Source organism: Phocoena sinus, chromosome 1 (genome assembly GCF_008692025.1).
Source record: "Phocoena sinus isolate mPhoSin1 chromosome 1, mPhoSin1.pri, whole genome shotgun sequence".
Classification (NCBI taxonomy): Eukaryota; Metazoa; Chordata; class Mammalia; order Artiodactyla; family Phocoenidae; genus Phocoena; species Phocoena sinus.
The window spans coordinates 44,367,634-44,382,591 of record NC_045763.1 but is presented as its reverse complement, the minus strand read 5'-3'; the positions used below and the strand labels follow the sequence as shown (position 1 = coordinate 44,382,591).

The following is a 14,958-nucleotide window of genomic DNA, read 5'->3' as shown; positions in this document are numbered from 1 at the left end:
TAATTTGCTGGTTGCTTTGTTTTATATATTTAAAAGCTTCATTCTGTGACTATATTGCCAGGGTCATGACAAAGAAGCATTTCAGAATTCTGAGCAGTGGGCTACTTATTTCTAGCAAGTGGGGAGGTGGGGGACACTGAGAATTTACTACATATTGCAATTGTAGTCTACTGTTGGAGGAGACTGGGGCTTCCACTGTTGCTGGTATGATAAAAAATGAAATAGATCAGGCATCTTTTATATTTGGGAACTAAAGTCCTCAAAAATGCATCTAATAAATTAATAGTTGAATGAATTAGTAAGTTACTAGATGGTAACTTATCTCAAAATTCATTTTATTTCTCCTTATGAAACTACTTCAGGAAATATCTGACACAAAAAATATTAAGATTTGGGGCTTCCCTGGTGGTGTGGTGGTTGGGAGTCCGCCTGCCAATGCAGGGGACGCGGGTTCGTGCCCTGGTCCGGGAGGATCCCACATGCCGCAGGGCGGCTGGGCCTGTGAGCTGTGGCCGCTGGGCCTGCGCGTCCGGAGCCTGTGCTCCGCACGGGAGAGGCCGCAGCGGTGGAAGGCCCGCGTACCGCAAAAAAAAAAAAAAAAAAAAAAAAAAATATTAAGATTGCCTTAATTTCTCAAGACAGACCTTGTGGGCTTCAAAATTGATGAATAATGAGGTCTCTCTTTTGCTTAATTAAAAGGAAAAATACACTTTACAGATGATGCCAGTAACAGTAGCTTACAGTGAATAAAGCAAATTCACATCCTTTATTTCATTTGATAACTTTATGAAGTAAAAAAGGAACTTTATTTAGCAAAAGGAAGTAAAAAGAAATATATTACAAATTTCATTTTACAGTTAAGGAAGCTGAGGCACAAAAATGAAGTGACGCTTCCAGAGGCATTGTGCTTAGCAGCAAGAATACTGGACCAAGATTTGAATTCAGTGCTGTTATACTGCAAATTACCTAGCTCTTCTGATCCTCAGTCCTGTCCTTTGTAGAATGGGGATAATATTAGTACTTATCTCGTGATGCTACTGTCAGGATGAAGGGCAAAGATGTGTTTAAAGCCCCCAGCACAATGCCTAACAGAGTAATTACTCAGTAAATGTTCCCTTCTCACTTAATAGTCATGATCTTGCACAGGTTATATAAATTCAAGTTTCAGACACACAGGGCAGAAGGTTCATGATTGTAAATTCTCAAGAGAGAATTTTCCCATCCAGAGACCATGTCAAGATAAATAAGTTCCTTTGTTTTCCTACACCATCAAGCAGATATTTTTTAGTCTACATTTTCACCAACAGTGTGGGCATTTTGTTAGGTGTTAGGCTCCTGGCTTTATGTAGTTGTCTCAGTTCCGATTCATATGACAGGCTAAAAAATCTCATCTCCTACCTGAAAGGCTCCTAGCACTTGACAGATCCTCCAATAGAAGGTAATGGCTCTGACAGTACTCCTTTTTTTTGTAACCCTGGATGATTTTTTCCTAAAGATTGGACCAGAAACCAGGTGACTACAAAGATTACAAACTGGACAATTTCAGTATTAGAAATAAATTTTTTTACTGACATCTCTCTGAAGGACTATGTAACACTGCAATGAAAAGCATGGGTTTGGGAGTTAGACTGCCTGGATTAAAATGCCAGCTCTACCACTTACAAAACAATATAACTTTAGGCATAAATACTTAATCTCCCCATACCTCAGTTTCCTGATCTGTAAAATACAGACAATAACACTACCTACATTACAGGATTGTTGTCAAAATTAAATAAATTTTAGGTGAAAGACACTTAGAACAGTGACCGGCATATATTAAATGCTCAATAAACGTTAGCTACTACTATACAATATAAACTCCATAGACCAAACACTATGTTTTGTTCACTGCTGTATTTCCAGAGCCAACAATAATGCCTGCTACATAGTAGGCACTAAATGTTTGTTGAATGAATAAACGAACAGTCAAGCACAAATTTATTATTAGGTGTATTTAAAATACTTACTTGCTCCTAGAGAAAGAGACTATATGTCTAGAGAGAAATATTAAGTCCCAAGTCTAGCCTTGAAATTAAACAATGGGATTGAAAAGCAGACAAATGTCATTTGAGTTCATTTTGATATAAGAAACTTCAGATATTGGACCAATCTTTGATTCCTCATTTTAGTAGTACTCCATGGGAAATCTCTTTTTAGTTTATGGGGTTTTTTTCCCCTTGTATTTTTTACTGATTCAACCAAGTTAGACTTCCAGGAATAAACACCTAATGTAACCTTAGATTTGATTTAATCCCTTTACCTTCTCTTTCCCTAAATACAATCATTTTACAAATGAGGGAGAAGGTCAAGAAGGTAGTACCAAAGGCACAGATATATTGTGCTCAAGGGTACAGATCTTTTGAATTATTTGGCATGGACTGAGGGGAATTATTTTTCTTTTTAAAAAAACCCACCAACTAGGGAATTCCTTGGCGGTCCAGTGGTTAGGATTCTGCGCTTCCACTGCAGGGGGCATGGGTTGGATCCCTGGTCAGGGAAACAAGATTCCACATGCCATGTGGTGCAGCCAGAAAAAACAACCACCACCAAAAAAAAACCACCAACTACTCTTCAGAGATCCCTAGACACCAAATAAAAATGCAGGTAAGGCAAGCTTCTTGCATGTGTCACTTCAAGGCTTGGGCAGTGTGGCAAATGGCTGTGTGTTATAGGGCAAGGAGCTAGATTTCTATCTAAAAAAGATCAAGGCCTGCAAAGGTAAGTAAATCCCCTTCCCGTCCATCTTAGCTCATGTAATAAAGCTATTCTAAGAAATAAAACAAAAATTCAGGTCAGTAATCACTGAGCAGATGAGCAGATCATAGGAATCAACAACTCAAAGATATACTTTAGCATTATTTTCCTCTAAACTACTAGCATTAGTTTTGAAATATAATATGGTAAACAGAGAAGCTCAGTTAATAATGGAAAGAGCACTGGGCTTGCAGTCAGTCCTGGCTCTGCTACTTAGTAGCTGTGTGTCCTTAGGCAAATAAATTAACTTCTCAGTTTGCTTATCTGTAAAACCAATGCTAAACCTCCATCTTGACTACCTCACAAAATGGCAGTGAGGAATAAATGGGATGTGTATGAACGTGTCTTTAAAATACTAAAGTACCATGGAAATATTAACATAATTGAATGAAGGGTTTCTGGTGTGAAAAATTGGGTAATATATTAATGGAGTTTACACAAAATTAAAACCTATAAAAGCAGCTTGGGACTTCCTTGGTGGTGCAGTAGTTAAGAATCCGCCTGCCAACGCAGGGGGCACGGGTTCGAGTCCTGGGCCGGGAAGATCCCACATGCCCCTGAGCAACTAAGCCCGTGTGCCACAACTACTGAGCGTGCACTCTAGAGCCCGCGAGCCACAACTACTGAGTCCATATGCCACAACCACTGAAGCCCGTGCACCTAGAACCTGTGCTCCACAGCAAGAGAAGCCACTGCAATGAAAAGCCCGAGCACCACAACGAAGAGTAGCCCCCGCTCACCACAACTAGAGAAAGCCGGCGCACAGCAACAAAGACCCAAAGCAACGAACACCCAATGTAGCCAAAAATAAATCAAATAAATTTATAAAGAAGAAAGGAAAAAAAAAAGCGGCATGCCCTGATTCCACAGTACTATAGGTAATAGAATATATCTACTTTACTAAAATATTTACCTTTAACATAATAGAATCTTACTACATTTTTTTAAGAGGTGGAAGGGATCAGAGAGGATTTAATACAACCTTTTCACTTTCGAGATTTAAAAATGGAGGCACAGAGAGATAAAACGATTTGCCATAGGTTAAAAGGCCTATGAAAAGAATATAACTGATATTACGTAACTAAGAACATTGAAACTTTTTTAAAATGCCCTTAGAAGAGGAGAATATGACATTGAACAGGCATTAAGATGCTTTTGAGAGCTAAGAAAAGTGTTTATACGAGGGAGAACTGGAGATAGGAAAAAAGAAAACAGATCTTTATACAGAGCTAACAAAATGTTTAAATAATTAACCACCCCTCTACATTTACCAGTCACTGATTCTTTACTATCTGTATTTAAATATTCTGTTCTCCAGAAGGAATACCTCCACAAATTACAGACAAATAATTTGTAAATTTTTATACAAAGGGATATTCCTTTGCAATTCATCTTGAAAGCACTTGGCTTCTTCCCCAACTCTTTCTGATGAACTCTTCTGTATAGAAATGTTTATCCTAGGTCAAAAGTATCACTTAACGCTAGTAAGAGAAACTATCTGATCCAAAGTTTCTTACCCATCAAAACTCTTTTTCCCCTCAGGGGACCTGTACAGAGTGTCACCTTTTTTTCCCCTTTTTCATGACTCACATCTCAGTTAACATCACCTTAAGCACTTCTCTACAAAATACACACATTCTTTCATTGAACAAATATTTATTTACTTACTGTGTCTCATGCATTATGCCAAGTGCTTAAGACATGAAGCTGAAAAAATACAACTCTGTTCTTACCCTCAGGGCGCTCATAATCTGGAGAGAAAGCCAGCCTCCTTAACAAAAATACCATGACCACGGGGTAACTGCTGTAACCAAAGCACATACAATGTACAGGGGAGGCAAACAGGAAAGGAGGAACCCAAAGCTGCCTGAGGGTAAATGAAGGCTTCACAAGGAGTTAGGGTTTAAGGGAACACCTGAAGGTTAAATAATCAAGAAGGGTACAGCATCTAGGTTAAAGTAACAGTGTAAGCAAAACTAGAGGCACGATAAACAGCATGTGTGCTCAGTATTACTGAGCAGGAAATGAAACAACTTTTTCTCATAAAATGATTAGCTCATTAAAGAATTAGATCTTAAGGGCTTCCCTGGTGGCGCAGTGGTTGAGAGTCCGCTTGCCGATGCAGGGGACGCGGGTTCGTGCCCCGGTCCGGGAAGATCCCACGTGCCGCGGAGCGGCTGGGCCCGTGGGCCATGGCCGCTGAGCCTGCACATCCAGAGCCTGTGCTCCGCAGCGGGAGAGGCCACAGCGGTGAGAGGCCCGTGTACCGCAAATAAAAAAAAAAAAAAAAAAAAGAATTAGATCTTAAGAATCCTAGTATACTATGCAAAACTATTTGCTGAGCCCCCACTATGTGCTAGATGCTGCCAAGTACACAGGATACAGATCTTTGTAGACCCATTGCTGGCCATATGTACAGCTGCCACCTGAGTTGTGCAGTACAATCTGTGTGGCTGCAGCAGGGCTATAAGACCACTATAAACTAGTGGGGCCTAAACTGTAGGTTTCTTTTTTTTTTTTTTTTTTTTTTTTTTGCGGTACGCGGGCCTCTCACTGTTGTGGCCTCTCCCGTTGCGGAGCAACAGGCTCCGGACGCGCAGGCTCAGTGGCCATGGCTCACGGGCCCAGCCGCTCCGCGGCATGTGGGATCCTCCCACACCGGGGCACGAACCCGTGTCCCCTGCATCGGCAGGCGGACTCTCAACCACTGCGCCACCAGGGAAGCCCTGTAGGTTTCTTAAGCATAGTGAAGAGTCCACAAATTTACATGCATACCAAGTATGCTCTGTCCACAATAATATCTTGAAAGGTACACTTTCAGTGCACAGTAGATACTGTTAGAATTAAGAGTGCAGTATCACTTTAAAATAATACTTAATTTCTACCAGCCTTTTGGTTTTCTCCCGCTGATGTATTCTAAAAGCATATTCCTGTCACGTGTCTCAAGCTTTTCAATGTTAAAAAGGTATCTAAATGCTAAACACAGAATGCCACCAACATCTGATACTCTCCAAATGCTTTGTAGAAAGATGATTTGGCAATATGGATCAAGAACCATAAAATTATATATACCCTTTGACATATTCAATAAATATGAATTACTTTTATAATGGAAACAACAGTACAAATATTTTAAATGCCTGAATTCAGTTTAGATTCCTACAGTCTCATAGAGTACAGGGAAGGTGTTTGAAATAGCACAGACTTAGGGGTTGGACAAACCTGTGCTTGAATCCTGTTCTGTCACTTATTAGGTATATGACTATAGGAAAGTTACCTGATTTCTCAAAGCCTCAGTTTTCTTAACTGTGCAATGAGAAAGCATCATCAACCTCATGGAACTGTAAAGATTAATTAGTATATCATCTGATACACTGTGTGCTCACTAAATGTTTGAGATCATGCTCTCTAAATAAATGTCCCAGCATTTAAGAATTTTGTTTTGGGCTTCCCTGGTGGCACAGTGGTTAAGATCTGCCTGCCAACGCAGGGGACACGGGTTTGATCCCTAGACCGGGAAAATCCCACACACCGTGGAGCAACTAAGCCCATGTGCCACAACTACTGAGCCTGCGCTCTGGAGCCCGCATGCCACAACTGCTGAAGCCCGTGCACCTAGAGCCTGTGCTCTGCAACAAGAGAAGTCACCACAATGAGAAGCCCGCACACCGCAACAAAGAGTAGCCCCCATTCGCCAGAACTAGAGACAGCCTGTGCACAGCAACGAAGATCTAACACAGCCAAAAATAAAAAAACAAAGTTCTGTAAAAAGAAAAAGAATTTTGTTTTAACATTATTTTCCCATTTTAATTATTAGCATTAAAAATGTCTTTTATTCTATTGCAGATAATGACTATCTCTGCTACTTATTGGTTATATGTTTTTAAGGGTTAGCTTTAGAACCTATGCAAAAAGTAGTGTTCTAGCCAGCATTTCCTAATTCATGGATGATTCAATCATTAAATTCAACATTGATACCTATTTCATTTTGTATATTTAAAAATATTTTTTAATTGAAGTATAGTTGATTTACAATGTTGTACCAATCTCTGCTGTACAGCAAAGTAACTCAGTTATACATACACATGTAAACACCAATTTGTATATTTTTGACCATCTAATAAAATAATTATTTAAATTGTTCTCCTGTAAAAACAGAATAGTTGAGAGTATCCAAAAATTTATCCACTGAACATGTGTGAATTAGTGGAAATGAGAAAACTGGCTCATCATATTATAGTCACTCAGTTGTTATAACTTCATCTGAACACAGAGCAACACAGTAATTTTAAATTATTTTTATTCTTAGAATGAACTGTTGGTTAAAGACAGGAAACACAAGCTGCACTGATGATGAAATAAGAGTAAATGAGTGCATTTATCTTATCAGGATTCTTAAATGGTACATCAAGGTATCTCAGTATTTTTTTTAAGTATTAAAAAAAGAAATGTGATGACAGTTATATCCAATTTGGATTTTCAATATTAGAAATAAACTACCCGTACCTCCAATGTTTTATTTGTGGAGACAAGCTTGCAAGCAACAGCCTAGAACCATTCTTTTTGGTTTTTTGTCACTTAGAAACAGAACAGAAAAATTATAAAAACCTACTGATTTTTATTGATCCACCTCATAGAGTAATGAAAATAAACACAAAAGTAAACAAATGAGACCTAATTAAACTTAAAAGCTTTTGCACAGCAAAGGAAACCATAAACAAAACAAAAAGACAACCCACAGAATGGGAGAAAATATTTGCAAATGAAGCAACTGACAAGGGATTCATCTCCAAATATACGAAGAGCTCATGCAGCTCAATATCGAAAAAACAAAGAACTCAATCAAAAAATGGGTGGAAGATCTAAATAGATATCTCTCCAAACAAGATATACAGACAACCAAAAAGCACATGAAAAGATGCTCAACATGTCTAATTATTAAAGAAATGCAAATCAAAACTACAATGAGGTATCACCTCACACCAATCAGAATGACCATCATCAGAAAATCTACAGGGCTTCCCTGGTGGCGCAGTGGTTGAGAATCTGCCTGCTAATGCAGGGGACACAGGTTCGAGCCCTGGTCTGGGAGGATCCCACATGCCGCGGAGCAACATAGGCCCGTGAGCCACAACTACTGAGCCTGCGCGTCTGGAGTCTGTGCTCCGCAACAAGAGAGGCCGCGATAGTGAGAGGCCCGCGCACCGCGATGAAGAGAGGCCCCCGTTTGCCACAATTAGAAAAAGCCCTCGCACAGAAAGGAAGACCCAAACACAGCAAAAATAAATTAATTAATTAATAAACTCCTACCCCCAACATTAAAAAAAAAAAAAAATCTACAAACAATAAATGCTGGAGAGGGTGTGGAGAAAAGGGAACCCTCGTACACTGTTTGTGGGAATGTAAATTGGTGGAGCCACTATGGAGAACAGTATGGAGGTTCCTTAAAAAACCAAAAATAGAGTTGCCATATGATCCAGCAATCCCACTCCTGGGCATATATCCAGAGAAAACCATAATTGAAAAAGATACATGTACCCCAATGTTCATTGCAGCACTATTTACAATAGCCAGAACATGGAAGCAACCTAAATGTCCACTGACGAAGGAATGGATAAAGAAGATGTGGTACATACATAAAATGGAATATTACTTAGCCATAAAAAAATGAAATAATGCCATCTGCAGCAACATGGATGGACCTAGAGATTATCATACTGAGTGAAGTAAGTCAGACAGAGAAAGACAAATAGCGTATAATATCGCTTATAAGTAGAATCTTATAAAACGGTACAAATGAACTTATTTACGAAAGAGAGATAGAGTCACAGATGTAGAAACCAAACTTATGGTTATCAAGGGGGAAGCAGGGTAGGGGGTTGGGAGATTGGGGTTGACATATACACACTACTATATATAAAATAGATAACTAATAAGGACCTACTGTATAGCACAGGGAACTCTACTCAATACTCTGTAATGACCTATATGGGAAAAGAATTTTTCAAAGAGTGGATATATGTATGTATAACTGATTCACTTTGTTGTACACCAGAAACTAACACAACATTATAAATCAACTATAGCCCAATAAAAATTAATTTAAAAACACCCACTGATTTTTAAAGTACAAAAAAAGCAAGAATTCCTAATTTAAGGTTAAAAAGTCAGTTCTTATCTATTTTGATGCCATAAGCATAATTAATTTCAATCTACATTATAATATATATTCATTTAAAAATATGCTTTATCTTATGTTAATGTGTCATTTGTTGAACAGTAATGGCTGAAATTTAAGGTATTTTGTTCAGTATATTATTAAATAACCTATATATATAATTCAAAAATAAATATATTAAATATATATACATTAAAATTACTCCTTTCTCATATCATACAAAAACTATTTTAAAAAATTAAATAATGTTGGGAAGTGCTAATTCTCCCTCTATATGACCTAACACATGACCTTTGGGAGACTTACTGTTTGTAAATTAAGGACTTTGGTATGGTAAATTTACCTTGTTTTCATATTCTCATAAATCCCTAAAGGCAGCATAATATATGAAAACCGAGGCCCAGAGAGCAAAATTGCAAAGCTGTTAGTGATTCTATAACTCCTTAGTAATGCCTCTGTGGAAAATTCACTTAGCCAAAAAGTGGTGTGCCAGATCTTCCTATTTCATTTCCCTATACTCACCTTCCTCCAATTTAAATCATCACCACCACCACCACAAGGTTAGGGTGAAAGTTCATGCACTTCCCTTTCACCCAGACTAGTGCAACAGCTCTTGCCACTCCAAATCATGTTTCATATTGATTTGGAGTGACCATCTTCAAAATCTCTTATGATAATTCCTTCACATCTTTCAAGGTACCCAAGGTTTTTACAATGAGGCCCAAACTCCTGAGCCTATGATTCAAGGTCCTCCATAATTTGACCCTAGGCTCACCTAGTCTTGCATCCTATCACACCCTTAACGCTAGAATCATACATTTCCCTGCATACATCCTTCAGTTTCAGCTTCTATGCTCAAGCTAGTCCCTTTGCCAAGAATGGCTTTCCTGGGCTTCCCTGGTGGCACAGTGGTTTAGAGTCTGCCTGCCGATGCAGGGGACACAGGTTTGTGCCCCGGTCTGGGAAGATCCCACATGCCGTGGAGCGGCTGGGCCCGTAAGCCATGGCCGCTGGGCCTGCGTGTTTGCAGCCTATGCTCCGCAACCGGGAGAGGCCACAAGTGAGAGGCCCACGTACCACAAAAAAAAAAAAAAAAAAAAAGAATGGCTTTCCTTTCCTAACTCTTACCCAATAAAACCCAGAAGTTAAAACTCCAATTCAAATGTCCCTTCTCAACAAAGCCTCCCTGACTTTTTCTGACCCTCCCCAAAGTCATCCATCCATTCAACAAATATTTATTAAGCACTTATTATGCACCAGGCACTATGTAGGTGTTAAAGATACAATATGAGGGGCTTCCCTGGTGGCGCAGTGGTTGAGAGTCCGCCTGCCGATGCAGGGGACGCGGGTTCGTGCCCCGGTCCGGGAGGATCCCACGTGCCGCGGAGCAGCTGGGCCCGTAAGCCATGGCCGCTGAGCCTGCGCGTCCGGAGCCTGTGCTCCACAACGGGAGAGGCCACAGCAGTGAGAGGCCCGCGTACCACAAAAAAAAAAAAAGATACAATATGAGCCAAACAAACACGGTCTCTACCTTCAAAGAGCTAATACTTACCTCATTGGGTTGCTATGAGGATTAAATGAGATAAAATATGGAAAGCACTTAAAACAGGGCCTATACACAGTCACGTTCAATAAATATTAGCTATTAGTGTTGCTGCCTAACCATACTATTTTAAATAGTTGCCATACACAAATAGATATCACTTTATACCTTACCCTGATTCGTTTCTTCTTAGCATTTATAACTATTCTCATTACACATTTGTTTACTGTCTATCTTCCTTACCCCAAGGGACCATGCCTTTTTTTTAAAACCGCTGTAACCACAATCCCTAGAATATTACCTGGCCCTCAGAAGCTAGTCAAAAGCCACTTCTGTATCATTGACTTTTATGGTCTGGGGGTAGAGACAGACATTAACCAAAAAGTCAGAGCAAGAAATACAAAATTACAATTGATGTGTATTCTATGAAAGAGAGTTACATAATGGAGGTGTGTGACTTAGGGTTGTTTGGGAGTTTTTCTGATGAGTAGGCAGGGCAGTTGGGGTTTCCCTGACTTCCTTGAGCTGAGAACTCCAGGATATGCAGGGTTAACGGCAAGAGAGAGTACTATTACAGGTCATTCACATGTGCTATTTGTTCTATCTGGTTTTCCACAACACAACTCCTGTAATTTAATCCTTTAGGTTTCTTCCTGAAAGTAGGATCCGTTGGGAAGCCATCCCTAGCTATTCAAAACACAACATAACAATGAAAATTTTGAAAAATATAAAATACAAAGCTTTATAATAATGGTTGGTTCTATTTATTGAGTGCCTACTACACCTGTTACACAAGGAAATTTTTTAAAGTAGCCTCTACGAATAATTCCTAGCTCATAATAAGCTAATATTTTGCCTTCTCTTCAGCTCTCCCATACATATACTTTTACACTGAGTGCATGTGTTTTAACAAGTAAGGAAAAATCCAGTTAGTTGGAGACAAAGTCTAAACCATAACCATGTCTAATGTCTTTCTAGTCTCATTTCCTACTACACATCCTCATTCCTGCATTCTTCATGTCACATAAAGGTAATCCTGCTACCTGCAATACATCCTAATTACTTTCTACTCACATTCACAACAAAGCATTCTTCCCCTACCCAAAATGATCTATATAAATCCTACTCACCTTTCAGGCCCAGCTCAAATGGCACTTTTGGATCCTAAATACCCAAAAAGGAGTTCATAACTCCCTCTGTACTCATACATTCATTCTCAGTGGGATGGCTAACACTTCCAAAAATCTAGCCATTTGGTGTATCTGATGGGACAGCTCTTTATTCTGAAAAGAAGATCATCACATCTTACTAAATTTCCTTTTTGCACCAAAAATAAGATTCTCAAACTCACTCTTTCTGTGTAGTCCACTAGTTGCCTCAAATTTCAGTTCAAGATTATATTTGTCAGATAGGAAAATGAGACCATAAAGTGAAATCATTCAAGCACCTACCTGGCCTGGGCACTGGTAATAACAGGAGTTAAGTAAGGCATAGTCACTGCCTAGAAGAACTCACATTTCAGGGGAAGAAACAGGTTAACATACAATGACAGTGTGATGAGTTGTGAATGTGAAGGATTGTTGTGGAGTCAGACACTGGAGAATGACAACCTAAAAATGCAGAGTCAGTGAGTTAGGGAAAGTTCACCAATTAAATAGCTTTATAATAAACCAGTTTCCAAAAAAGCAGATGGGGAAAAAACAGAAATTAACTAACCTCCTAGGAGAACATAATTACCAGGACTTCGTTTTGACTAGAATGTCTTATTCCTCCCAGAGACCAAAATTTAGATTGCTGCATATAATGGAGCAAAGGGTTCATTAAATGAACTGCAAACCATGTGTAACCCAACTCAATGAAAAACCCACTGAAGCTTCAAACAGGCAAGAGAGAGAAACAGGAAGGAGAGAGAAAATTTGCAAATGTAAGGCTCTCCCAACTAAAAGCAGAGAGGGCAAAACAAATGAAGATAATACAAGGTATTAAAGAGACTGTCACAATCTGACTGCCAAGCTGATTTTCGGTCTCCAGATGCTCTGGTCTCTGCCTCCAAACAAAAACCATTTGTTCTGAGTAATAGTAAAGCTTGTAAATAAATATTTTTAAATTTCCCAAACTGTAACTCCACATTAAAAGATACTCAAAAAAAAACACATTCATTTTAAAACGTTTTAAGTTATTTCTGTCAAAAGGCTAGATATCTCATAAGGCCATAGTATGCATGCCGGCCCTCACCCCATGCCTCACTCCATCACTCCAAAACACACTATCACTCAGGTTTTGCATTGACATTAGGTAATAAGGCTTGCAGACTCTCTCCAACACCTCCAATCTCCCTCTTCCCTCTACAAAAAAGAAAAGGAAGAAGAAAGAAACCTGCGACCCGCTATCTGCCCGCCCTACAGCTCCTGGGAAGCAATCGTCCTCAAATTGTTCCTGCTTAAACCCTTGAATCCCGTAGAAGGAAATGGGGACAGCTGTGAGAGCGGGGAAGAGAGGACATCCGATAAGGGGGAGAGGAAATGTGGATGGTGGAGGACGAAAAGGAGAAAGGATACAGAGAGGAGAGGGCAGTGGAAATAAAATGGTGAAAGGGGGTAAGAAGCAAGAGCAAAGAGCAGGAGCGAAAAAGAGGGAGGAAAAAGAAGGACGGCGTAGACTTCCCAAAAGAGAGAACAAGGCAAAATGGTAGAGAAAAGGAAGGTCGGGTTAAAGGACGAGGAGGAATAGGCAAAGGGGAACGCGAAAGAAGCTGTCACTGGGGGTGATTTAAAAAAAGGGTGTCACCGAGTGGAGAGAGATTAAGGGGGGGGAGGGCTGTCACCCCAGTAAGTGGCCAGAGACCAAGGGGAAGAAGGAGTCGGTCCCCGAGGGGGAGGTAACAAGGTGGGGAGGTAAAGGCAGGAGCAGACGGGGCATCAGAGCTGGGGAGGGCAGGGCCGCGGGGTCCAGGGTGGCTGGCGGCTGCGGCTCAGGCAGGCCTCGCTCCCTCACCATGGCTGCGCCGGCCTGGTCCTCGGGCATGCAACCTCTGTCCTGGGCTCCGCGGCGGGCCGGGCCTGAGCCCGCCCCCAGGCTGAACCTGCGCGGGGGCTCCAGGAGGCTCCGATGAACAGCGGCTCCGGGCTTGGCCCAGGCCTCGGCCTCCCTGCCTCACAAGCTGGAAGGGTAGCAGCCGCAGCCGCAGCCGACCCGGAGCGCAGACTCCGCCCCCGAGGCCCCGCCCTCGCCGCCAGCAGGAGCTTGGCCCCGCCTCCTCTCTCTCATTGCGCAGACTCGGTGGAGGAGTACCAACAATAACCCCCCCACCTGCCCCGCCCCCGATTTCTGGCTTCTCCCCCTCCCAGGCCCTTAAAGGAGCCACACTTACTCAAATAACTAGAGCTTATAAATAAGAGCTTTAAATACACGACGTAACAGGAGATTAGAGCTGTCACTCCTTTCGGTCACCTATAGAGCCCTGTGCTCTGGTTTATTGTCATTTATTCTTATTGTCATAATTCTTGGTGATTTCAGTTGTTTTAGATGATTCCTCCAATGCCCTAACTTCTCAGGTTCCTCTCCTCTAGGGATCACCCTTGCCTCAGCCTCTCATTTCCTTGTTCATACTTTAGGTCTTCGCATTTCCAGTAACTGTAACTCCTCTATAATCTCAGTTTTAATCACCCAACTCTCCCACCTCAACCTCCTTCCTTTCTAGCTCACTTCCTCTAATACCCAGCTCCAAAAACTCTTCAGCTCCAACAAGACTCAGAATCTTACTACCTTTTCACTATTCTTCGCACTATCCTATGTCCTCATTTCCTTTCATGAACAGCTCAGCTTCTATGTCCATTATGAAAATCAGTCCTAGGTATTCACCTTCATTTCTCCAGTCCTTCTTTCCATTCCCTGTACTCACCTGAGGAAACTGTAATCCTGTAGCAAAAGGGGGTAGAGGGCTTCCCGGTGGCGCAGTGGTTGAGAGTCCGCCTGCCGATGCACGGCACACGGGTTCGTGCCCCGGTCCGCGAGGATCCCACATGCCGCGGAGTGGCTGGGCCCGTGAGCCATGGCCGCTGAGCCTGCGCGTCCGGAGCCTGTGCTCCGCAACGGGAGAGGCCACAACAGTGAGAGGCCCGCGTACCTCAAAAAAACAAAAACAAAAACAAACAAAAGGGGGTAGAGTGGAAAAAAATGCAAAATCATACTGACTGGCCTCCACCTACATTTGATATCATTATCATCAAATAAGCCCGTAATGCTTGGCTATCCTACTACATTTCTCCAATTTCATCACTCCCGTACCCCACCAGATAACTATTTCATATCTCTCTCTTCAAACTTCCCATACTTCTTTTTATTTTAATAAATTTATTTATTTTTGGTTGCATTGGGTCTTCGTTGCGGTGCGCGGGCTTCTCACTGCGGTGGCTTCTCTTGTTGCAGAGCATGGGCTCTA

General features: G+C 41.1%; 1 protein-coding gene across 2 annotated transcripts in view; it reads right to left on the bottom strand.

Moving 5' to 3' along the window:
- Positions 1-13,693, bottom strand: part of ZYG11B (zyg-11 family member B, cell cycle regulator) — a 77,527-nt gene extending 63,834 nt beyond the window's left edge. For both annotated transcript variants that reach the window (XM_032640094.1, XM_032640098.1), the window contains exon 1: positions 13,512-13,693. In XM_032640094.1, coding sequence (XP_032495985.1) covers positions 13,512-13,541 — 30 coding nt within the window. In that variant the 5' untranslated portion in view covers positions 13,542-13,693. The remainder of the gene's footprint in view (positions 1-13,511) is intronic.
- Between the last annotated feature and the right edge of the window lie 1,265 nt (positions 13,694-14,958).